The sequence below is a fragment of the Phyllobates terribilis genome, unplaced genomic scaffold (assembly GCF_046119375.1).
Source record: "Phyllobates terribilis strain yellow unplaced genomic scaffold, ASM4611937v1 Scaffold_9__5_contigs__length_417890890, whole genome shotgun sequence".
Taxonomy (NCBI): Eukaryota; Metazoa; Chordata; class Amphibia; order Anura; family Dendrobatidae; genus Phyllobates; species Phyllobates terribilis.
In genome coordinates this window covers 385,732,389-385,759,760 of record NW_027362769.1, presented here as the reverse complement: position 1 = coordinate 385,759,760, position 27,372 = coordinate 385,732,389, and the positions used below count along the sequence as shown (strand labels likewise).

At 45.3% G+C, this 27,372-nt stretch overlaps 1 protein-coding gene and 1 long non-coding RNA gene across 2 annotated transcripts in view; one reads left to right on the top strand and one right to left on the bottom strand.

The window, feature by feature from the left end:
• Positions 1 to 16,009: 16,009 nt before the first annotated feature.
• Positions 16,010 to 19,485, bottom strand: LOC141162451 (uncharacterized). Its single transcript, XM_073648589.1, has 2 exons — positions 19,328 to 19,485; positions 16,010 to 18,121 (listed from the first exon to the last, which is right to left on the bottom strand). Exons 1-2 carry the CDS (start codon positions 19,344 to 19,346, stop codon positions 16,305 to 16,307), a joined length of 1,836 nt encoding a protein of 611 aa, XP_073504690.1. The 5' UTR covers positions 19,347 to 19,485; the 3' UTR covers positions 16,010 to 16,304.
• Positions 18,776 to 27,372, top strand: part of LOC141162452 (uncharacterized) — a 45,514-nt gene continuing 36,917 nt past the window's right edge. The window contains exons 1-2 of the long non-coding RNA XR_012250781.1: positions 18,776 to 18,895; positions 19,940 to 20,023. This is a non-coding gene — a long non-coding RNA (uncharacterized lncRNA). The remainder of the gene's footprint in view (positions 18,896 to 19,939; positions 20,024 to 27,372) is intronic.

The window sequence follows — 27,372 nt, the reverse complement described above, 5'->3', positions numbered from 1 at the left end:
TCACACAATAAAAAGATTCAAAATTCGTATCAATGTCTTCGATAGGTTGTAGAAACTTCTGCGAGCATCCGCAGTATCAGGACTAATTCACACTCTGTGTAGCAGCCATATTTTCTGATCTGTATTAAAGCCCCAACTAACAACGATACGATGCATAGTTTCATACATCCATGGTCGGGCCGGACTTGTGGATGTGATACAGACTAAAAAACATGGCCGCCTCGGGAGAAGACGTAGATCTTCCTTCTTTCTTGTAGGACTCTTGTACCAACCATGAAGTTTTTTCTTGAGTGAGACCTCCATGTGTCAGGAACATCTTACGCCCCTACGTCAGTGAATCACTCTCTGATTGAGTCCTCGTATCATTCGATAAGAAAGAAGCTTCTGAAATAATACGGCTTTTCCTGAAGAGGGAGAGGCCATTGCTGCAAAGAAAATGATCCATCTGCTTGCAAACATAAAAAGATCATCTGGTTGTAGAGCAGAAAATGCGCAGTGAGATCTCCAGACGGGAAGATCGAATGTCGCTGTGGGTCTCCGATCTGAGCAAGATGCTGGAGACATAGGAAATGGCTCAGTCATAGCAAACTAACAAAGCGAGAGGGTATACAATACTACTGTCACTATCGCAATGATGAAAAAGACAGTGATGACATAATCCACATGACTTGTGATGTCAGCAGGGTCAGACTGAAGAACATTGGGCCCACCAGAGGATTTGATTCTGAGGGCCCACTTTTCTTCCTCGCTCAAGAGTCCCATAGCTGCTGCAAGGTTTGTACTATGAACTCTCCTGAAGGAGAAGACAGGGCCCACCGGAAGTTTCTCCTGTTCTCTGGTGGGTCCGTCCAACCCTGGATGTCAGTGATGTCAGCCTCCATCATCGAGCGGCTCTATGGTGCTACCTGATCAGGGCCGGCTCCAGGTTTTCGTGGCCCTCGGGCGAAAGAGTCTCAGTGGGCCCCTTTAACACATACCATGATTCATGATGCACAGATACCGCAGAGAAATATAGGTATACAACACGGGGCCCAGCCTGCCCCCTCATCCTTTACACACACACACACACACACACACACACACACACACACACAGTACGCAGACATGCGCACACACACACACACACAGTACGCAGACATGCGCACACACACACACACAGTACGCAGACATGCGCGCACACACACAGTACGCAGACACACAGTACGCAGACATGCGCACACACACACAGTACGCAGACATGCGCACACACACACAGTACGCAGACATGCGCACACACACACAGTACGCAGACATGCGCGCACACACACAGTACGCACACACACAGTACGCAGACATGCGCACACACACACACAGTACGCAGACATGCGCGCACACACACAGTACGCACACACACAGTACGCACACACACAGTACGCAGACATGCGCACACACACACACACAGTACGCAGACATGCGCACACACACACAGTACGCAGACATGCGCGCACACACACAGTACGCACACACACAGTACGCAGACATGCGCACACACACACACAGTACGCAGACATGCGCGCACACACACAGTACGCACACACACAGTACGCACACACACAGTACGCAGACATGCACACACACACAGTACGCAGACATACACACACACACACAGTACGCAGACATGCACGCACACACATAGTACTCAGACATGCGCACACACACACAGTACTCAAACATGCGCACGCACACACACAGTACTCAGACATGCACACACACACAGTACGCAGACATGCACAAAAGCACATGGAACACAGATATGCACACATACAATACGCAGACACGCGCATACACAAACATATACGTACACATACATTCATACATATATATTTGAACACAAATTCTTAAAAACACACAAATATATATACACAGTCATATACACAGACATTCACATCATACATGGGCGCACACACACATTAGAAATATTTTTAATATGGGGACTGGGGAAACTCGCTCACCTGGCCCCGGCCTGTGTCCAGTTCAGCAGCTCCTCAGGTATGTGGCAGTGCAGGGCTGCCGGTGTGTCACAGACATGGCCCTGCACCATCAGAGGGGCCCACTCGCCGTCGGGGCCCGGCACCAGTGCAAGACCGCCGGCGCTGCTTGATTACCGGCACTTTACCAGACATGGCCGCGTACAGTGCGATGTGCGGCTGTGTCTGGTAGTAATGACGTGGCAGGGGCGACACACAAGCACAATTAAAGGTGCAGTGTCGCCCCTGCTGTGTCATTACTACCAGACACAGCTGCACAGCGCGTGGCCATGTCTGGTGAAATGCCGGCATTCAAGCAGCGCCAGCGGTCCTGCACAGATGCCGAGGAAGCGGCCCGAGCCCTGACAGCGAGTGGGCCCCTCTGATGGCCCCGACACTTGCCTAGGTAAGCCGGGTGCTGACACCGGCCCTGTCCCTGATCATCAGGGGGATGAGGGGGCCAAACAGACCAGGATTGGGGGATTGAGGAGGCCACACAGACCAGGATTGGGGGATTGAGGAGGCCACACAGACCAGGATTGGGGGATTGAGGAGGCCACACAGACCAGGATTGGGGGATAGAGCAGGCCACACAGACCAGGATTGGGGGATGAGGGGGCCACACAGACCAGGACTGGGGGATTGAGGAGGCCACACAGACCAGGACTGGGGGATTGAGGAGGCCACACAGACCAGGATTGGGGGATTGAGGAGGCCACACAGACCAGGATTGGGGAAATTTACCAGTAGCTGCTGCATTTATCACCCTAGGCTTATACTCGAGTCAATACGTTTTCCCAGTTTTTTGTGCTAAAATTAGGGGCCTCGGCTTATACTTGGGTCGGCTTATTTAAAATATACAGTATTTTAAAATCAGTGAGTACGTGGTGCCCATAATACTGCAGGACTGTGGGGTGCATTATACTATATGGGGGCTGCATTTTACCCTATGGGGTGTGTAATATACTGTATGGAGGACTATGGGGAGTACATTATATTCTATGGAGGACCATGGGAAGTTCATTATACTATATGGAGGATTATGGGGGGGGGGCGCATTATACTATATGGAGGATTATGGGTGGTGTATTATACTATATGGAAGGCTATGTGGAGCCATTATAATATTTTGAGTGCTATGTGTGGGGCCATTATACTGTATAAAAGTAATTATACAGTGTGAAGGGTTGTGTGGGGTCCATTATACTCTTTGGAGGGCTAGTGTGGGCCATTATACTGTATGTAGGCCCATTATACTGTATGGAGGGCTAGTGCGGGCCATTATACTGTATGTAGGCCCATTATACTGTATGGAGGGCTAGTGCGGGCCATTATACTGTATGTAGGCACATTATAGTCTATGGAGGGCTCTGTGGGGGTCACAATTGGGGGATCATACTGTGTTGGGGTCACCATACTTTGCCTTGGGAGTTGAAATGGGGTACAATAGGGTCATTATACTGTGCATGTGGAGGCTAATGTGAAGGAATGCACCATGGGGGGATCATACTGTGTTTGGGGGGCACTTTTGTTGGAATCACACTTTATGAGGCAATGAAAGAGGAATCTAGGACTTCAGATGGAGGAAAATTACAGTATAAAGGCTGGAAGGTTGTGAGATCTGCTCTTCTGTGACACAGACAAATATATGTTTATTATTTTTTTTTTGGGGAGGGGGCCCAATTAGAGCTTCTGCTATGGGGCCCCATGATTTCTATGTACGCCCCTGGCCCCCACCATTGCACCAAAACTGCCTTAACCAAAATTACCAACTACCTACTTACTGCCAAACCTAACAGTAATTTCTCTATACTCCTCCTTCTAGACTTGTCCTCTGCCTTAAGCCCCCGTCTCACATAGCGAGATCGCTGCTGTGTCACGGTTTTGGTGACGCAACAGCGACCTCACCAGCGATGTCGCTATGTGTGACACTTTGCAGAGATCAGGCCCCTGCTGTGAGCTCGCTGATCGCTGCAGAATGTCCTGGACCTTTTTTTGGTCGTTGCCCTCACGCTGGTCAGCACACATCGCTGTGTGCGACCAGCGGGAGCAGCGATCAGGCTGGTAACCATGGTAAACATCGAGTTACTAGGGGCACACGCGCACCTAGTAACCTGATGTTTATCATGGTTACGAGCCTGCTAAAGTGAGCGGTAACCTCCCGCTCACCGTAGCAGAGTGGTAACCATGATAAACAACAGGTTACTAGGTGCGCGTGTGCCCCTAGTAACCCGATGTTTATCATGGTTACCAGCCTGCTCCTGCTTCAGCAGGCTGGTAACCAGGAGCAGGACATCGTGGAAAGATCCCTGACACCAGCGACCACATAGCGACGCAGCAACGATCCCTGACAGGTCATATCGTTGTCGGGATCGTTGCAGCGTCGCTAAGTGTGACGGGGCCTTTAGACACAGTTGACCACTCCCTCCTGTTACAGATCCTTTCTTCCCTGGTATCAATGACCTCGCCCCATCCAGGATCTCCTCATACCTCTCTAACCCCACATTTACCGTCTCCCACACTGCCTCTTCATCCCGTCTTCTCTCTGTCAAAGTCCCTCAAGGCTCTGTCTTGAGACCCTTACTCTTCTCCATCTATACCTTTGGCCTGGGACAACTCCTAAAGTCCCATGGCTTCCAGTACCATCTATACGCTGATGACACTCAGATCTACCTCTCTGCTGTCCAGAATCCCGGAGTGTCTATCAGCCGTATCCTCCTACATCTCCTACCGCTTCCTAAAGCTCAATGTGGACAAAACTGAGCTCATCATATTTCCTCAATCTCACGTATCTTCCCCACCTGATCTACAGGTGCATCTCACTAAATTAGAATATCATCAAAAAGTAAATTTTTTTCAGTTCTTCAATACAAAAAGTGAACCTCCTATATTATATAGAGTCATTACACACAGAGGGATCTATTATATAGAGTCATTACACACAGAGTGATCTATTATATAGAGTCATTACACACAGAGGGATCTATTATATAGAGTCATTACACACAGAGGGATCTATTATATAGAGTCATTACACACAGAGAGATCTATTATATAGAGTCATTACACACAGAGAGATCTATTATATAGAGTCACTACACACAGAGGGATCTATTATATAGAGTAATTACACACAGAGTGATCTATTATATATAGCCATTACACACAGAGGGATCTATTATATAGAGTCATTACACAGAGGGATCTATTATATAGTCATTACACACAGAGTGATCTATTGTATAGAGTCATTACACGCAGAGGGATCTATTATATAGAGTCATTACACGCAGAGGGATCTATTATATAGAGTCATTACACACAGAGGGATCTATTATATAGAGTCATTACACACAGAGCGATCTATTATATAGAGTCATTACACACAGCGATCTATTATATAGAGTCATTACACGCAGAGGGATCTATTATATAGAGTCATTACACACAGAGGGATCTATTATATAGAGTCATTACACACAGAGGGATCTATTATATAGAGTCATTACACACAGAGGGATCTATTATATAGAGTCATTACACACAGAGGGATCTATTATATAGAGTCATTTCACACAGGGGGATCTATTATATAGAGTCATTACACACAGAGGGATCTATTATATAGAGTCATTACACACAGAGGGATCTATTATATAGAGTCATTACACACAGAGGGATCTATTATATAGAGTCATTACACACAGAGGGATCTATTATATAGAGTCATTACACACAGAGGGATCTATTATATAGAGTCATTACACACAGAGGGATCTATTATATAGAGTCATTACACGCAGAGGGATCTATTATATAGAGTCATTACACGCAGAGCGATCTATTATATAGAGTCATTACACGCAGAGGGATCTATTATATAGAGTCATTACACACAGAGGGATCTATTATATAGAGTCATTACACGCAGAGGGATCTATTATATAGAGTCATTACACGCAGAGGGATCTATTATATAGAGTCATTACACGCAGAGGGATCTATTATATAGAGTCATTACACACAGAGGGATCTATTATATAGAGTCATTACACACAGAGCGATCTATTATATAGAGTCATTACACACAGCGATCTATTATATAGAGTCATTACACGCAGAGGGATCTATTATATAGAGTCATTACACGCAGAGGGATCTATTATATAGAGTCATTACACACAGAGGGATCTATTGTATAGAGTCATTACACACAGAGGGATCTATTATATAGAGTCATTACACACAGAGTGATCTATTGTATAGAGTCATTACACACAGAGGGGTCTATTATATAGAGTCATTACACACAGAGGGATCTATTATATAGAGTCATTACACACAGAGGGGTCTATTGTATAGAGTCATTACACACAGAGGGATCTATTATATAGAGTCATTACACACAGAGTGATCTATTGTATAGAGTCATTACACGCAGAAGGGTCTATTATATAGAGTCATTACACGCAGAGTGATCTATTATATAGAGTCATTACACACAGAGGGATCTATTATATAGAGTCATTACACACAGAGGGATCTATTATATAGAGTCATTACACGCAGAGGGATCTATTATATAGAGTCATTACACGCAGAGTGATCTATTATATAGAGTCATTACACGCAGAGGGATCTATTATATAGAGTCATTACACACAGAGGGGTCTATTGTATAGAGTCATTACACAAAGAGGGATCTATTATATAGAGTCATTACACACAGAGTGATCTATTGTATAGAGTCATTACACACAGAGGGGTCTATTATATAGAGTCATTACACACAGAGGGATCTATTATATAGAGTCATTACACACAGAGGGATCTATTATATAGAGTCATTACACACAGAGGGATCTATTATATAGAGTCATTACACGCAGAGGGATCTATTATATAGAGTCATTACACGCAGAGTGATCTATTATATAGAGTCATTACACGCAGAGGGATCTATTATATAGAGTCATTACACACAGAGGGATCTATTATACAGAGTCCTTACACACAGAGGGATCTATTATATAGAGTCCTTACACACAGAGGGATCTATTATATAGAGTCCTTACACACAGAGGGATCTATTATATAGAGTCATTACACACAGAGGGATCTATTATATAGAGTCATTACACACAGAGTGATCTATTGTATAGAGTCATTACACACAGAGGGGTCTATTATATAGAGTCATTACACACAGAGGGATCTATTGTATAGAGTCATTACACACAGAGGGGTCTATTATATAGAGTCATTACACGCAGAGTGATCTATTATATAGAGTCATTACACACAGAGGGATCTATTATATAGAGTCATTACACACAGAGGGATCTATTATATAGAGTCATTACACGCAGAGGGATCTATTATATAGAGTCATTACACGCAGAGTGATCTATTATATAGAGTCATTACACGCAGAGGGATCTATTATATAGAGTCATTACACACAGAGTGATCTATTGTATAGAGTCATTACACACAGAGGGGTCTATTATATAGAGTCATTACACACAAAGGGATCTATTGTATAGAGTCATTACACACAGAGGGATCTATTATATAGAGTCATTACACACAGAGGGATCTATTATATAGAGTCATTACACACAGAGGGATCTATTATATAGAGTCATTACACACAGAGGGATCTATTATATAGAGTCATTACACACAGAGGGATCTATTATATAGAGTCATTACACACAGAGGGATCTATTATATAGAGTCATTACACACAGAGGGATCTATTATATAGAGTCATTACACACAGAGGGATCTATTATATAGCGTCATTACACACAGAGTGATCTATTATATAGAGTCATTACACACAGAGGGATCTATTATATAGAGTCATTACACACAAAGGGATCTATTATATAGAGTCATTACACACAGAGGGATCTATTATATAGAGTCATTACACACAGAGGGATCTATTATATAGAGTCATTACACACAGAGTGATCTATTATATAGAGTCATTACACACAGAGGGATCTATTATATAGAGTCATTACACACAGATGGATCTATTATATAGAGTCATTACACACAGAGGGATCTATTATATAGAGTCATTACACACAGAGGGATCTATTATATAGAGTCATTACACACAGTGATCTATTTCACGTGTTTATTTCTGTTAATGTTGATGATTATGGCTTACAGCCAATGAAAACACAAAAGTCATTATCTCAGTAAATTAGAATACTTTATAACAACAGCTTGAAAAATTATTTTAAAATCGGAAATGTTGTCCTACTGAAATGTCTGATCAGTAAATCCCCTCAATACTTGGTCGGCTCCTTTTGCATCAATTACTGCATCAATGCTGCAATGTGACATGGAGGCGATCAGCCTGTGGCCCTGCTGAGGTGTTATGGAAGCCCAGATGGCTTTGATAGCCGCCTTCAGCTCGTCTGCATTGTTGAGTCTGGGGTCTCTCATCTTCCTCTTGACAATACCCCATAGATTCTCTATAATAGATTCTCTATGGGGTTAAGGTCAGGCGAGTTTGCTGCCCATCAAGCACAGTGATACTGTTGTGTGTAAACCAGGTATTGGTACTTTTGGCCGTGTGGACAGGGGCCAAGTCCTGCTGGAGAATGACATTTCCATCTCCAAAAAGCTTGTCGGCAGAGGGAAGCATGAAGTGCTCTAAAATGTCCTGGTAGACGGCTGCGCTGACTTTGGTCTTGATAAAAACACAGTGGACCTCCACCAGCAGATGACATGGCTCCCTAAACCATCACTGATTGTGGAAACTTCACACTAGACCTCCAGCAGCTTGGATTGTGGCCTCTCCACTCTTCCTCCAGACTCTGCGACCTTGTGGAGGGTGTCTGTGGCGCCCCTGAGGGTTCAGTCGCCACAGAGGTACTGCATCTCACCCAGAGGTGTGGTATCTCACTCTCAGGTAAGGTAGGAGTACAGCCTGGGACCCAAACACCTGCATCCAACACATTCCATTTCAGTGGGGGCAGGGCGAGATTGCTCCTAAGGGAGAGCACAGTCCCTGGTCCCTAGCTGAAGGGTGGAACTATGCAGAGGGTGTGGGTGGAGGAAGCAGGTAAGGGGAGCACATGAAAGAAGTGATATAAAAAGAGGGTGGAACATTCTAGTACAGAGAGAGGACAGTCTACAGTGAGAGGAGTTGGGAGCAGGAGCTCTGTTGGAGCGCTGCTGAGGAGGAGGGCCTGAGGAGAGGCCCAGTACTGAAGGAGAAGGAGAGGAACGAGGAAGGGACCCCAGGGGTACACGCAGTGCTGGAGGCCCCCCGTACGCCCGAATCTACCGGGAGGTGGAGGGGTCAGACCACACAAAGGGGACCGGTCCCTCAACTAGCAGAGTACTTTATGACTCAACTAGAAACCGGAGGCTGCAGTATTTCAAGTCCTGTAGCCAACAGTCCATATCAGTCTCACCAAGAAGGTAGCCATAGAGGACCCAGGGGACGGAACAGACGTCGCCCGACAAGGCCCGCAGGTACCGGATTGGGACACTAGGTATGAGGTGCAGGAAGACGGCCAGAGAGAGAGAACATACAGAAGGGGGCCCTGCTAAGTAATCCGGAGATATCTGAGGGTTGGCTGAACCTCTCTCTGAGTAAGTGCAGCACGACGAGGGAAGTTACACTGGTACCTGTAACTTGGACTGCAACAACCGTGAGTAAAGACCCTGAAGACTGCACCCCACTGTCTCCGTGATTATTATCTGCGCCATCACTCCCTGCACTACACTGCACTACAACGCCCAGCAACATCTACAACATCTACACTGCCCTGGAGCTAAGCTCTACCTGTGGAGATCTAAACCAACTCTGCTGCATCAACACCAGCTCCAGAGGACCTGCTCCGCAGCGGCGGCTCCACATAGCCGCATACCACAGGTGGCGTCACAAACTCTATACAAAAACTTTAATTCCCCTGTAATAAGCCCCTTTGGATTGACCGCCCTGGGTCACAGACCAGGTCACCGCCACTGTGACATCTCCCCTAGCAACGACCGGCCCGGCACCGAGTACCCCACGACCCAGGGGGCGCGTCATGTCAATGACGGCATTCTGGACATCTGTCAAGTCAGCAGTCTTCCCCATGATTGTGGAGCCTACTGAAACAGACTAAGGGACCTTTTTAAATGCTTAGGAAGCCTTTGCAGGTGTTTTATGCTAATTTACTGAGATAATGACTTTTGTGTTTTCATTGGCTGTAAGCCATAATCATCAACATTAACAGAAATAAACACTTGAAATAGATCACTCTGTGTGTAATGACTCTATATAATAGATCCCTCTGTGTGTAATGACTCTATATAATAGATCCCTGTGTGTAATGACTCTATATAATAGATCCCTCTGTGCGTAATGACTCTATATAATAGATCGCTCTGTGCGTAATGACTCTATATAATAGATCCCTCTGTGCGTAATGACTCTATATAATAGATCACTCTGTGCGTAATGACTCTATATAATAGATCCCTCTGTGTAATGACTCTATATAATAGATCCCTCTGTGTGTAATGACTCTATATAATAGATCCCTCTGTGTAATGACTCTATATAATAGATCCCTCTGTGTGTAATGACTCTATATAATAGATCCCTCTGTGTGTAAGGACTCTATATAATAGATCCCTCTGTGTGTAAGGACTCTATATAATAGATCCCTCTGTGTGTAAGGACTCTATATAATAGATCCCTCTGTGTGTAAGGACTCTATATAATAGATCCCTCTGTGTGTAATGACTCTATACAATAGATCCCTCTGTGTGTAATGACTCTATATAATAGATCCCTCTGTGTGTAATGACTCTATATAATAGATCCCTCTGTGTGTAATGACTCTATATAATAGATCCCTCTGTGTGTAATGACTCTATATAATAGATCCCTCTGTGTGTAATGACTCTATACAATAGATCCCTCTGTGTGTAATGACTCTATATAATAGATCCCTCTGTGTGTAAGGACTCTATATAATAGATCCCTCTGTGTGTAATGACTCTATATAATAGATCCCTCTGTGTGTAATGACTCTATATAATAGATCCCTCTGTGTGTAATGACTCTATATAATAGATCCCTCTGTGTGTAATGACTCTATATAATAGATCCCTCTGTGTGTAATGACTCTATATAATAGATCCCTCTGTGTGTAATGACTCTATATAATAGATCGCTCTGTGCGTAATGACTCTATATAATAGATCCCTCTGTGCGTAATGACTCTATATAATAGATCCCTCTGTGTGTAATGACTCTATATAATAGATCCCTCTGTGCGTAATGACTCTATATAATAGATCCCTCTGTGTGTAAGGATTCTATATAATAGATCCCTCTGTGTGTAATGACTCTATATAATAGATCCCTCTGTGTGTAATGACTCTATATAATAGATCCCTCTGTGTGTAATGACTCTATATAATAGATCCCTCTGTGTGTAAGGATTCTATATAATAGATCCCTCTGTGTGTAATGACTCTATATAATAGATCCCTCTGTGTGTAATGACTCTATATAATAGATCCCTCTGTGTGTAATGACTCTATATAATAGATCCCTCTGTGTGTAATGACTCTATATAATAGATCCCTCTGTGTGTAATGACTCTATACAATAGATCCCTCTGTGTGTAAGGATTCTATACAATAGATCCCTCTGTGTGTAATGACTCTATATAATAGATCCCTCTGTGTGTAATGACTCTATATAATAGATCCCTCTGTGTGTAATGACTCTATATAATAGATCCCTCTGTGTGTAATGACTCTATATAATAGATCCCTCTGTGTGTAATGACTCTATATAATAGATCCCTCTGTGTGTAATGACTCTATATAATAGATCCCTCTGTGCGTAATGACTCTATATAATAGATCCCTCTGTGCGTAATGACTCTATATAATAGATCGCTCTGTGCGTAATGACTCTATATAATAGATCCCTCTGTGTAATGACTCTATATAATAGCTCACTCTGTGTGTAATGACTCTATATAATAGATCCCTCTGTGTGTAATGACTCTATATAATAGATCCCTCTGTGTGTAATGACTCTATATAATAGATCCCTGTGTGTAATGACTCTATATAATAGATCCCTCTGTGCGTAATGACTCTATATAATAGATCGCTCTGTGCGTAATGACTCTATATAATAGATCCCTCTGTGCGTAATGACTCTATATAATAGATCACTCTGTGCGTAATGACTCTATATAATAGATCCCTCTGTGCGTAATGACTCTATATAATAGATAACTCTGTGTGTAATGACTCTATATAATAGATCCCTCTGTGTGTAATGACTCTATATAATAGATCCCTCTGTGTGTAAGGATTCTATATAATAGATCCCTCTGTGTGTAATGACTCTATATAATAGATCCCTCTGTGTGTAATGACTCTATATAATAGATCCCTCTGTGTGTAATGACTCTATATAATAGATCGCTCTGTGCGTAATGACTCTATATAATAGATCCCTCTGTGTGTAATGACTCTATATAATAGATCCCTCTGTGTGTAATGACTCTATATAATAGATCCCTCTGTGCGTAATGACTCTATATAATAGATCCCTCTGTGTGTAAGGATTCTATATAATAGATCCCTCTGTGTGTAATGACTCTATATAATAGATCCCTCTGTGTGTAATGACTCTATATAATAGATCCCTCTGTGTGTAATGACTCTATATAATAGATCCCTCTGTGTGTAAGGATTCTATATAATAGATCCCTCTGTGTGTAATGACTCTATATAATAGATCCCTCTGTGTGTAATGACTCTATATAATAGATCCCTCTGTGTGTAATGACTCTATATAATAGATCCCTCTGTGTGTAATGACTCTATATAATAGATCCCTCTGTGTGTAATGACTCTATATAATAGATCCCTCTGTGTGTAAGGATTCTATATAATAGATCCCTCTGTGTGTAATGACTCTATATAATAGATCCCTCTGTGTGTAATGACTCTATATAATAGATCCCTCTGTGTGTAATGACTCTATATAATAGATCCCTCTGTGTGTAATGACTCTATATAATAGATCCCTCTGTGTGTAATGACTCTATATAATAGATCCCTCTGTGTGTAATGACTCTATATAATAGATCCCTCTGTGCGTAATGACTCTATATAATAGATCGCTCTGTGCGTAATGACTCTATATAATAGATCCCTCTGTGCGTAATGACTCTATATAATAGATCACTCTGTGCGTAATGACTCTATATAATAGATCCCTCTGTGCGTAATGACTCTATATAATAGATAACTCTGTGTGTAATGACTCTATATAATAGATCCCTCTGTGTGTAATGACTCTATATAATAGATCCCTCTGTGTGTAAGGATTCTATATAATAGATCCCTCTGTGTGTAATGACTCTATATAATAGATCCCTCTGTGTGTAATGACTCTATATAATAGATCCCTCTGTGTGTAATGACTCTATATAATAGATCCCTCTGTGTGTAATGACTCTATATAATAGATCCCTCTGTGTGTAATGACTCTATATAATATAGGAGCTTCACTTTTTGTATTGAAGAACTGAAATAAAATTACCATATTTTTCGGACTATAAGACACACTTTTTTCCTCCAAAATTTTGGAGGAAAATGGGGGGTGCGTCTTATAGTCCGAATGTTGCTGGGGGGTATATATATATATATATATATTAATATAATTCTGTGCCCCAACACATCCGATTATCACCTATGTTCGGAACTTTGAAGCAGAATTTGGAAACCCATCTCTTCAAAACCGCTTACAGCCTGCAATGACCCCGCTGCCTCCTCACCACCACCAGAGCTGCCGCCTCACCACCACCAGAGCTGTCGCCTCGCCACCACCAGAGCTGCCGCCTCGCCACCACCAGAGCTGCCACCTCACCACCACCAAAGCTGTCGCCTCACCACCACCAGAGCTGCCGCCTCACCACCACCAGAGCTGTCGCCTCACCACCACCAGAACTTCCGCCTCACCACCACCAGAGCTGTCGCCTCACCACCACCAGAGCTGCCGCCTCGCCACCACCAGAGCTGTCGCCTCACCACCACCAGAGCTGCCGCCTCGCCACCACCAGAGCTGTCGCCTCACCACCACCAAAGCTGTCGCCTCACCACCACCAGAGCTGCCGCCTCACCACCACCAGAACTGTCGCCTCACCACCACCAGAGCTGCCGCCTCGCCACCACCAGAGCTGCCGCCTCACCACCACCAGAGCTGTCGCCTCACCACCACCAGAGCTGTCGCCTCGCCACCACCAGAGCTGCCGCCTCGCCACCACCAGAGCTGTCGCCTCGCCACCACCAGAGCTGCCGCCTCACCACCACCAGAGCTGCCGCCTCGCCACCACCAGAGCTGTCGCCTCGCCACCACCAGAGCTGCCGCCTCACCACCACCAGAGCTGTCGCCTCACCACCACCAGAGCTGTCGCCTCGCCACCACCAGAGCTGCCGCCTCACCACCACCAGAGCTGTCGCCTCACCACCACCAAAGCTGTCGCCTCACCACCACCAGAGCTGCCGCCTCACCACCACCAGAGCTGTCGCCTCACCACCACCAGAACTTCCGCCTCACCACCACCAGAGCTGCCGCCTCACCACCACCAGAGCTGCCGCCTCACCAACACTGGAGCTGCTTAGACCGCCGTACCTACTGTTTCCTTCCCCTTTATCATGTAGAATGTAAGCCCGCAAGGGTACCCACTGTACCTGAGGGGGCATGCTGGAGTTTGACGCTCCTGATTTATTTACAAGGTGCATACCTCTTAATGAATCAGGAGCATCTGACAAGTGGTGTGTGTCTCCATTCACCACGTCAGAAATCTTACTCCAGTTTTTGACTGGAGTAAGATTCCTGGAGTAGGGAAAGCCACAGCTCGTCATGAATGAGACGGGCTGCGGCATCATGCCCCCAACGCGCCCCTGACCCATCCCAGCTCCATCCATTTTGGAAGAGCTTGGAGAAACTGGCATGAAAACCTCAAAATCTCAAAGGTTTTGCGCAACTTTTTAAAGCAAGTTACAAAATTCTGGTGAAATTTCTGTGATGAATTGAGCCTAAATGTCCGCTCTTTTAGCCCACATCTTCCCTCATCTCCCAGATGAAGATGGAAAGCATCAGGAGAAAATGTAAACCTACGTTTTCCGCATCCTTCCTGACAGTTTCTCTTCTGTTTACTTTTATCCATTTTTATTTAGTATAGAATGCCGTTCAATGAAAAGCTCCAAAATTTTACACCTCTGAATTTTCATACAATACTTACTCTGATACAGAGCTCCAAATCCCCAGCATATCCATCCATACAGTTAAATCAAATAATCCTGGCTACCTGAAGCCACCACTAGAGGGAGGACACTGCATACAGTTTATACATTGAATTAGACAGTACGCTCCCCCTAGTGGTGGCTGAAGGCAACTCTAATGGTATTTAAAGCGTATTATTTTTCATAAACCATTAGTACATGGGAAAATAAGAAACTTTGTGATATATCTTATCAGAGAAATCTGCTTGTTTCTCCACCAGTACTATCTTTTATTCTCAAAATTCTCAGTTCACAGGTAAAATCTGTCTGTAGTGAGTACACACTTTCTCATTACCAAGATAAGACATGACAGATGGTGCTCATAAAGTTTTATGGAGAACTGTAACTGTTGCTTCAGGAGAACTTGCAGCAGAATCTCTGTCTCTGCCTCTAGCTCCTCCCCTCTCCATAGAATTTTTAAGCACTAACTGTCATCTCCTATCTCAGTTATGGGAACATTGTGTCTATGCTAAATACGGATTTTACCCTTGATTTGGGAAATAAAAATTAAAATGACGGTTACGCTTTGTGGAGGTTTGGGACTCAGTATCAAAAAGACGGAGATTTGACTGCTACATAGATATTCAGAATTTCTAATCCATCTCTACGATGGCCACGTAGAAAAAGCCAATGAGAAAACATTTCCACAACTGTAAGACAATGGAATATTCTTTTTTTTTATATAGTTCATTAAAGGTCTGTCCACTATAAAGGAAGCATGCATGCTTTGTATATGGGTATATCAGTCCACTAGGAACATACTCCACAGACCAACTAATGCAAAAAATGATGGGTACAATCGAGCGAGAGGCTGAATCGTCAATTGGTCCATTGGTAGATGGTATTTGAACGATGCAGTTCCCTAAAGGAGAAGCCTGGTGTCCTACAGGGGTGTCATCAGTTTGACATTGTGTAATGGGAGTAAATCATCCCAAGTTTGTCGCCCTCCAATCAAGGACATTGCGAAAAATGTTCATCACTCAAATCCCTTAGGTCCTGTCCTACAACCATCAGGGGGCCAGCACAGGTGATGTTGTTGTAGATGTAGTTAGGAGGACTGGTATCATAACCCTCCGACATGGACTGTACAACTCTGGGGACAACGGTGGCATTTCTTAGGCAGAAGTCTCTTAGGTCCTTTAGGGAACAGCCACAATCCCAATGGTTCCCGTGTAACCACAGCTGTTGGATTGGAGAACTCATGAATAAGGTACTAATCGAGATGATTTTCAGTGGGTTCCTTTGAAGGCTGAGATACCGAAGACGAGAAAACGGCAGAAAGGTGTCAGTAGCCACAACATTCAAGAGGTTGTCCGAAAGATCAAGCCATTGAAGCTTCTGAAATGAACTGAAGGTCTCCGAAGAAAGAGTCTGCAGTTGGTTGTTGGCCAGAAGAAGGTAGGAGAGATCTTTGAGTCCCATGAAGGATTTAGCTGAGAGTTGAGTCAACTTATTGAACCGAAGGTCAAGTTCTAGTAGATCTTGAAGGTCAGAGAAGCTGTTGTCATCGATGACTGAGATGTCATTATGCTGGAGAAAGAGCCTCCTAAGATTCGAGAGGCCCAAGAACATGTGAGGCTTTATCCTGCTGATACAACTGTTCTCCACATGCAAGCTATGAAGCTTTCCGAGTCCTCGGAACGAATGTTCGTAAAGGATCTTGAGGCAGTTCCCTGACAAGTTCATCACTGCCACGTTGAAGAGTCCCGTGAACGCTCCTGGACGGATCTCCTGAATGTTATTATTATTCAAAGACAAGAATTCAAGTTGTCCAAGACCTTCAAACACTCGTTCAACTAGAGTCCTGAGCTTGTTGTAGCTCAAGTTGAGCTCTTCTAAAAATTGGAGATCCTTGAAGACCCTTGGGCGTAAGCTAATAAGAGAATTGTTGGACAACCTAAGAACATGGAGGCTTAGTAAACCAGTAAAGGTGTCTTCAGAAAGGGCAGCCAGACGATTTTGTGACATATCCAACCATCGGAGGGACTTCATGCCGAAAAAGGCTCGAAAAGCGATGGTGGAGATGATGTTGTGGTTGAGATACAATTTCTGAAGCTTATGTAATTTGATAAAAATGTGAGCTTTCAACCCTCGTAACATATTCCCACTGAGGTCCAGCTCCTTTAGTTCCACCAAACTTACAAACAACGGAGAATGAACGTAGGTCAGATGGTTTCCAGCCAAAATTAGCTCTCTAAGGTTAGGTAGGTCATGAAACACGGTGTCCGGAAGAGCCACCAATGAGTTCCAGCCCAAGTTTAGGTACCAAAGGTTTGAAAGACCTGAGAATAAGCCATCTTCGATCTTTGTGAAGTAATTGTTGTTGAGGCTCAAGGAGACCAAGTTCTGGGTGTGAAGGAAGGTGTTAGGGGCCAAGAACCTCAAGATGTTTCTTTCTAAATGCAAATGGGCTAAACCCTTGAGGCCATGGAGGGCGTGTGGCTCTAGGCTAGTAAGGTGGCTACTCTGCAGGTTAAGAAAGTCAAGCTGGGATAAGTTTTTGAAAGCTTCTGTGGGCACGGCGGTAAGATTGTTGCCATCCAGCCATAAGGCTCGGACACTTGTGGGCAGTAGATCTGGCACACGGGAGAGATTCCGAGAGCTGCAAAAGACGTTGTAGTCTTCATTGTAGTCGTAACTGCAAACACAAGATGTTGGACATTTAGTCTCCGTAGATAATAAAGTTGCGTCTCCTTCAGTAGTTCGAGACTCTGAGGCCACACAGGTCCTTGTCACGAAACTGCAGAGAAGGATCAAGGCTACAACCTCTGTGGAAAAGAAAATAGGAAATGGAGTAAGACATAAGAGTGGACTCTCCCCCGTTCTTTACACTACAGTTCTGCTTTTACAGACTGGATGATGTTCATAGGCACAAACCCAACAGAAAGTCAGTACACAGAGGGCTGAATTCTGATAGAGAGTATAACCTACAATCAGGATAATACCTATAGTCAGAGGCGAGGAGCCTCAATGAAGGGGATGAGCTTTAAATTTGGCAAAGATGGTAGGGTGACAGTGTCCAAAAAGTCAAAGTCCAAAAAGTTTCCCCAAGTTGCCCTCATCGTCTAATATCGGTTCCCGGAAAAGTTGGATCTCAACCAACTTGGCCACCTTCCGTGATGCAGCTCTCCCAAACCCCTGGCTGGCAGATCTGTCAGTGACCCCCCTTTTGCTCCAGTGCCACCGCATTTCGGGACAGATTTGGCGGCTTCGTATAAGGCGCCGTCTCGCGGTCTGGCGACATATATATATATCAGGCCAGTGCACGGAACGTATCTATTACATTATAGGACAATATTCACTATTCACGCCTGAATTTTGGGAAGGTGTCAAAAACCGCTGGCATCACGCCTCCTGTTCCTGACTCAGCATGTCATGTGGGTCCGCGGGAGGGAATATTGGGGGGGGGGGGAGAGGCGGGTAACGTGGGCTTTTATTAACCCTTTATGATCGCCTCTTAATTCTGCACCTAAAGATTTTACACTGAGATTGGAGGTACCAATGAATATGAATTATCATCTATAGCTGGAGCTCATCAGCAAGTAGGTGGTGCTTTCTATACAGTGTAATTTGTGAAGAAGACCCCCCCCCAAATGTACACCCCACCTTCATGTGTCCATAGACCATGTGGCTTCCTGGTGGGAGGATTCTCCGCTCAATTTCTAAATACTGGGGGGGTACTCAACCATATTGTGTCCGTAAACAGATTTCTGGAAATTGGGGACCCCCTTTAAAATGAATTTAGTAACTATTGGGGTCCTGATGCCTAATGCATCCAGTAAGTAGTTCAGTTAGCAGCGGACATCGTGGGCACCTTGTGAGCCACACCCTGGCTGGGAGAACATCAGCAAGTAGCCCTGGCTGTAGTAGCATCAGGGTATGGAGGGCGGCCACGATGTCGACAGGTCTCCTACTTCCCGCAGCCCCTAGATATGGCTATTGGGGCGTATCCCGGACTTTTTCGGGTCACCTACCTGCGCTTGTAGGGCCCATACTGGCACATAGCAGAGTGGACACTGCGGCTGGCTCCGGGGTCAGTGCGAGCACTGAGCAGGGTGATAACAGCGAGTGCTCCTGGCCAGCTCCAGATAGGCTGGGTCCTGGAAAGCGCTCGCCTCGTTAACCCTCTCACCGCCAGGGTTAACACATTGGTTACTAGGTGGCTGCCTATTCATAGCCCATGATATCATAGACTGGGGAATTAAAGGGATGTGTCCTGGAAAGACTTTGCATTGTTAACCTATTCACTACCTGTAATATATAGGGGAGGAGGAAAGAGGGATTGGGGGGTGAATTGTGACCCCCCTTTATGAATCCATTCACAGAATGACCTGGAAACCGTCAGCAGGGTGCTGTTGACGGATCTGTTTCTTCTGGTGTGCCTACGTATAAGGATTTTATGCTATGATATGAAAGGTCCGTGGATCTGAGCAGGTTACAGCCGCTGCAGCTGACCTGCCTGCTGACGGTTTCCATGAAATGACATGCAAGCCGGTGACTCCAATACAATAATAGACAAATAACAAATAAATGGAGGGGAAGAGATGAGACAGGTCTGATTAATATTAACCGTTATGTGTACACAGGACCGCGGCCAGCGGAGGCAGGAGCGGAGATAAGAAGCTGCTGCCCGCCATCATAACCGCCATTACCAGACTGCACGCAACAAGGTAGAAGCCTGCTGTTACCTAGGTCTGCCAGCGGGGGCAGCTACTCACACAGGAGAGGATTAGATACACGGCTCAGCAGACAGTATCACACAGGATAGGATTAGATACACGGCTCAGCAGACAGTATCACACAGGATAGGATTAGATACACAGCTCAGCAGACAGTATCACACAGGATAGGATTAGATACACGGCTCAGCACACAGTATCACACAGGATAGGATTAGATACACAGCTCAGCAGACAGTATCACACAGGAGAGGACTAGATACACAGCTCAGCAGACGGTATCACACAGGATAGGATTAGATACACGGCTCAGCAGACAGTATCACACAGGAGAGGATTAGATACACGGCTCAGCAGACAGTATCACACAGGAGAGGACTAGATAAACGGCTCAGCAGACAGTATCACACAGGAGAGGACTAGATACACAGCTCAGCAGACAGTATCACACAGGAGAGGACTAGATACACGGCTCAGCAGACAGTATCACACAGGATAGGATTAGATACACGGCTCAGCAGACAGTATCACACAGGAGAGGACTAGATACACGGCTCAGCAGACAGTATCACACAGGATAGGATTAGATACACGGCTCAGCAGACAGTATCACACAGGAGAGGACTAGATACACGGCTCAGCAGACAGTATCACACAGGATAGGATTAGATACACGGATCAGCAGACAGTATCACACAGGAGCGGACTAGATACACGGCTCAGCAGACAGTATCACACAGGATAGGATTAGATACACGGCTCTGCAGACGGTATCACACAGGAGAGGATTAGATACACGGCTCAGCAGACAGTATCACACAGGAGAGGATTAGATACACGGCTCAGCAGACAGTATCACACAGGAGAGGACTAGATACACGGCTCAGCAGACAGTATCACACAGGAGAGGATTAGATACACGGCTCAGCAGACAGTAACATACAGGAGAGGATTAGATACACGGCTCAGCAGACAGTATCACACAGGATAGGATTAGATACACGGCTCAGCAGCCAGTATCACACAGGAGAAGATTAGATACACGGATCAGCAGACAGTATCACACAGGAGAGGATTAGATACACGGCTCAGCAGACATTATCACACAGGATAGGATTAGATACACGGCTCAGCAGACAGTATCACACAGGATAGGATTAGATACACGGCTCAGCAGACAGTATCACACAGGAGAGGACTAGATACACGGCTCAGCAGACAGTATCACACAGGAGAGGACTAGATACACGGCTCAGCAGACGGTATCACACAGGATAGGATTAGATACACGGCTCAGCAGACAGTATCACACAGGAGAGGACTAGATACATAGCTCAGCAGACGGTATCACACAGGAGAGGATTAGATACAATGCTCAGCAGACGGTATCACACAGGAGAGGACTAGATACAATGCTCAGCAGACAGTATCACACAGGAGAGGATTAGATACACGGCTCAGCAGACAGTATCACACAGGAGAGGACTAGATACACGGCTCAGCAGACAGTATCACACAGGAGAGGACTAGATACAATGCTCAGCAGACGGTATCACACAGGATAGGATTAGATACACGGCTCAGCGGACGGTATCACACAGGAGAGGACTAGATACACGGCTCAGCAGACAGTATCACACAGGAGAGGATTAGATACACGGCTCAGCAGACAGTATCACACAGGAGAGGACTAGATACAATGCTCAGCAGACGGTATCACACAGGAGAGGACTAGATACAATGCTCAGCAGACAGTATCACACAGGAGAGGATTAGATACACGGATCAGCAGACAGTATCACACAGGAGAGGACTAGATACACGGCTCAGCAGACGGTATCACACAGGATAGGATTAGATACACGGATCAGCAGACAGTATCACACAGGAGAGGATTAGATACACAGCTCAGCAGACGGTATCACACAGGATAGGATTAGATACACGGCTCAGCAGACAGTATCACACAGGAGAGGATTAGATACACGGCTCAGCAGACAGTATCACACAGGATAGGATTAGATACACGGCTCAGCAGACAGTATCACACAGGAGAGGACTAGATACACGGCTCAGCAGACAGTATCACACAGGAGAGGACTAGATACACGGCTCAGCAGACAGTATCACACAGGATAGGATTAGATACACGGATCAGCAGACAGTATCACACAGGAGCGGACTAGATACACGGCTCAGCAGACAGTATCACACAGGATAGGATTAGATACACGGCTCTGCAGACGGTATCACACAGGAGAGGATTAGATACACGGCTCAGCAGACAGTATCACACAGGAGAGGACTAGATACACGGCTCAGCAGACAGTATCACACAGGAGAGGATTAGATACACGGCTCAGCAGACAGTAACATACAGGAGAGGATTAGATACACGGCTCAGCAGACAGTATCACACAGGATAGGATTAGATACACGGCTCAGCAGCCAGTATCACACAGGAGAAGATTAGATACACGGATCAGCAGACAGTATCACACAGGAGAGGATTAGATACACAGCTCAGCAGACAGTATCACACAGGAGAGGAATAGATACACGGCTCAGCAGACAGTATCACACAGGAGAGGATTAGATACACGGCTCAGCAGACAGTATCACACAGGAGAGGATTAGATACACAGCTCAGCAGACAGTATCACACAGGAGAGGATTAGATACACGGCTCAGCAGACAGTATCACACAGGAGAGGATTAGATACACAGCTCAGCAGACAGTATCACACAGGAGAGGATTAGATACACGGCTCAGCAGACAGTATCACACAGGAGAGGATTAGATACACGGCTCAGCAGACAGTATCACACAGGATAGGATTAGATACACGGCTCAGCAGACAGTATCACACATGAGGATTAGATACACGGCTCAGCAGACAGTATCACACAGGAGAGGACTAGATACACGGCTCAGCAGACAGTATCACACAGGATAGGATTAGATACACGGCTCAGCAGACAGTATCACACAGGATAGGATTAGATACACGGCTCAGCAGACAGTATCACACAGGATAGGATTAGATACACGGCTCAGCAGACAGTATCACACAGGATAGGATTAGATACACAGCTCAGCAGACAGTATCACACAGGATAGGATTAGATACACAGCTCAGCAAACAGTATCACACAGGAGAGGATTAGATACCCGGCTCAGCAGACAGTATCACACAGGAGAGGATTAAATACACGGCTCAGCAGACAGTATCACACAGGAGAGGATTAGATACACGGCTCAGCAGACAGTATCACACAGGAGAGGATTAGATACACGGCTCAGCAGACAGTATCACACAGGATAGGATTAGATACACGGCTCAGCAGACAGTATCACACAGGAGAGGATTAGATACACGGCTCAGCAGACAGTATCACACAGGATAGGATTAGATACACGGCTCAGCAGACAGTATCACACAGGAGAGGATTAGATACACGGCTCAGCAGACAGTATCACACAGGATAGGATTAGATACACGGCTCAGCAGACAGTATCACACAGGATAGGATTAGATACACAGCTCAGCAAACAGTATCACACAGGAGAGGATTAGATACACAGCTCAGCAGACAGTATCACACAGGATAGGATTAGATACACGGCTCAGCAGACAGTATCACACAGGAGAGGATTAGATACCCGGCTCAGCAGACAGTATCACACAGGATAGGATTAGATACACGGCTCAGCAGACAGTATCACACAGGATAGTATTAGATACACAGCTCAGCAGACAGTATCACACAGGATAGTATTAGATACACGGCTCAGCAGACAGTATCACACAGGAGAGGATTAGATACACGTCTCAGCAGACAGTATCACACAGGATAGGATTAGATACACAGCTCAGCAGACAGTATCACACAGGAGAGGATTAGATACACGGCTCAGCAGACAGTATCACACAGGAGAGGATTAGATACCCGGCTCAGCAGCCAGTATCACACAGGATAGGATTAGATACACGGCTCAGCAGACAGTATCACACAGGATAGGATTAGATACACAGCTCAGCAGACAGTATCACACAGGAGAGGATTAGATACACGGCTCAGCAGACAGTATCACACAGGAGAGGATTAGATACACGGCTCAGCAGACAGTATCACACAGGAGAGGATTAGATACACAGCTCAGCAGACAGTATCACACAGGATAGGATTAGATACACGGCTCAGCAGACAGTATCACTCAGGATAGGATTAGATACAAGGCTCAGCGGACAGTATCACACAGGAGAGGATTAGATACACGGCTCAGCAGACAGTATCACTCAGGATAGGATTAGATACACGGCTCAGCAGACAGTATCACTCAGGATAGGATTAGATACACGGCTCAGCAGACAGTATCACACAGGATAGGATTAGATACACGGCTCAGCAGACTGTATCACACAGGAGAGGATTAGATACACGGCTCAGCAGACAGTATCACACAGGAGAGGATTAGATACACGGCTCAGCAGACAGTATCACACAGGATAGGATTAGATACACGGCTCAGCAGACAGTATCACACAGGATAGGATTAGATACACAGCTCAGCAAACAGTATCACACAGGATAGGATTAGATACACGGCTCAGCAGACAGTATCACACAGGATAGGATTAGATACACGGCTCAGCAGACAGTATCACACAGGAGAGGATTAGATACATGGCTCAGCAGACAGTATCACACAGGATAGGATTAGATACACAGCTCAGCAGACAGTATCACACAGGAGAGGATTAGATACACGGCTCAGCAGACGGTATCACACAGGAGAGGATTAGATACACGGCTCAGCAGACAGTTTCACACAGGAGAGGATTAGATACACGGCTCAGCAGACAGTATCACACAGGATAGGATTAGATACACAGCTCAGCAGACAGTATCACACAGGATAGGATTAGATACACAGCTCAGCAGACAGTATCACACAGGATAGGATTAGATACACAGCTCAGCAGACAGTATCACACAGGAGAGGATTAGATACACGGCTCAGCAGACAGTAACACACAGGAGAGGATTAGATACACTGCTCAGCAGACAGTATCACACAGGATAGGATTAGATACATGGCTCAGCAGACAGTATCACACAGGATAGGATTAGATACACGGCTCAGCAGACAGTATCACACAGGATAGGATTAGATACACGGCTCAGCAGACAGTATCACACAGGAGAGGATTAGATACATGGCTCAGCAGACAGTATCACACAGGATAGGATTAGATACACAGCTCAGCAGACAGTATCACACAGGAGAGGATTAGATACACGGCTCAGCAGACGGTATCACACAGGAGAGGATTAGATACACGGCTCAGCAGACAGTTTCACACAGGAGAGGATTAGATACACGGCTCAGCAGACAGTATCACACAGGATAGGATTAGATACACGGCTCAGCAGACAGTATCACACAGGATAGGATTAGATACACAGCTCAGCAGACAGTATCACACAGGATAGGATTAGATACACAGCTCAGCAGACAGTATCACACAGGAGAGGATTAGATACACGGCTCAGCAGACAGTAACACACAGGAGAGGATTAGATACACTGCTCAGCAGACAGTATCACACAGGATAGGATTAGATACACGGCTCAGCAGACAGTATCACACAGGATAGGATTAGATACACAGCTCAGCAGACAGTATCACACAGGATAGGATTAGATACACGGCTCAGCAGACAGTATCACACAGGATAGGATTAGATACACGGCTCAGCAGACGGTATCACACAGGAGAGGATTAGATACACGGCTAAGCAGAAAGTATCACACAGGAGAGGATTAGATACACGGCTCAGCAGACAGTATCACACAGGAGAGGATTAGATACAAGGCTCAGCAGACTGTATCACACAGGAGAGGATTAGATACACGGCTCAGCAGACAGTATCACACAGGAGAGGATTAGATACACGGCTCAGCAGACAGTATTACACAGGATAGGATTAGATACACAGCTCAGCAGAGAGTATCACACAGGATAGGATTAGATACACGGCTCAGCAGACAGTATCACACAGGATAGGATTAGATACACGGCTCAGCAGACAGTATCACACAGGAGAGGAATAGATACACAGCTCAGCTGACAGTATCACACAGGATAGGATTAGATACACGGCTCAGCAGACAGTATCACACAGGATAGGATTAGATTCACGGCTCAGCAGACAGTATCACACAGGAGAGGATTAGATACACGGCTCAGCAGACAGTATCACACAGGAGAGGATTAGATACACGGCTCAGCAGAAGGTATCACACAGGATAGCATTAGATACACGGCTCAGCAGAAGGTATCACACAGGAGAGGATTAGATACACGGCTCAGCAGACGGTATCACACAGGAGAGGATTAGATACACGGCTCAGCAGAAGGTATCACACAGGAGAGGATTAGATACACAGCTCAGCAGACAGTATCACACAGGAGAGGATTAGATACACGGCTCAGCAGACAGTATCACACATGAGGATTAGATACACGGCTCAGCAGACAGTATCACACAGGAGAGGACTAGATACACGGCTCAGCAGAAGGTATCACACAGGATAGGATTAGATACACGGCTCAGCAGACAGTATCACACAGGAGAGGATTAGATACACGGCTCAGCAGACAGTATCACACAGGATAGGATTAGATACACGGCTCAGCAGACAGTATCACACAGGAGAGGATTAGATACACGGCTCAGCAGACAGTATCACACAGGATAGGATTAGATACACGGCTCAGCAGACAGGATCACACAGGAGAGGATTAGATACACGGCTCAGCAGACAGTATCACACAGGAGAGGATTAGATACACGGCTCAGCAGACGGTATCACACAGGAGAGGATTAGATACACGGCTCAGCAGACAGTATCACACAGGAGAGGATTAGATACACGGCTCAGCAGACAGTATCACACAGGATAGGATTAGATACACGGCTCAGCAGACAGTATCACACAGGATAGGATTAGATACACGGCTCAGCAGACAGTATCACACAGGAGAGGATTAGATACAAGGCTCAGCAGACTGTATCACACAGGAGAGGATTAGATACACGGCTCAGCAGACAGTATTACACAGGATAGGATTAGATACACAGCTCAGCAGAGAGTATCACACAGGATAGGATTAGATACACGGCTCAGCAGACAGTATCACACAGGATAGGATTAGATACACGGCTCAGCAGACAGTATCACACAGGAGAGGATTAGATACACAGCTCAGCTGACAGTATCACACAGGATAGGATTAGATACACGGCTCAGCAGACAGTATCACACAGGAT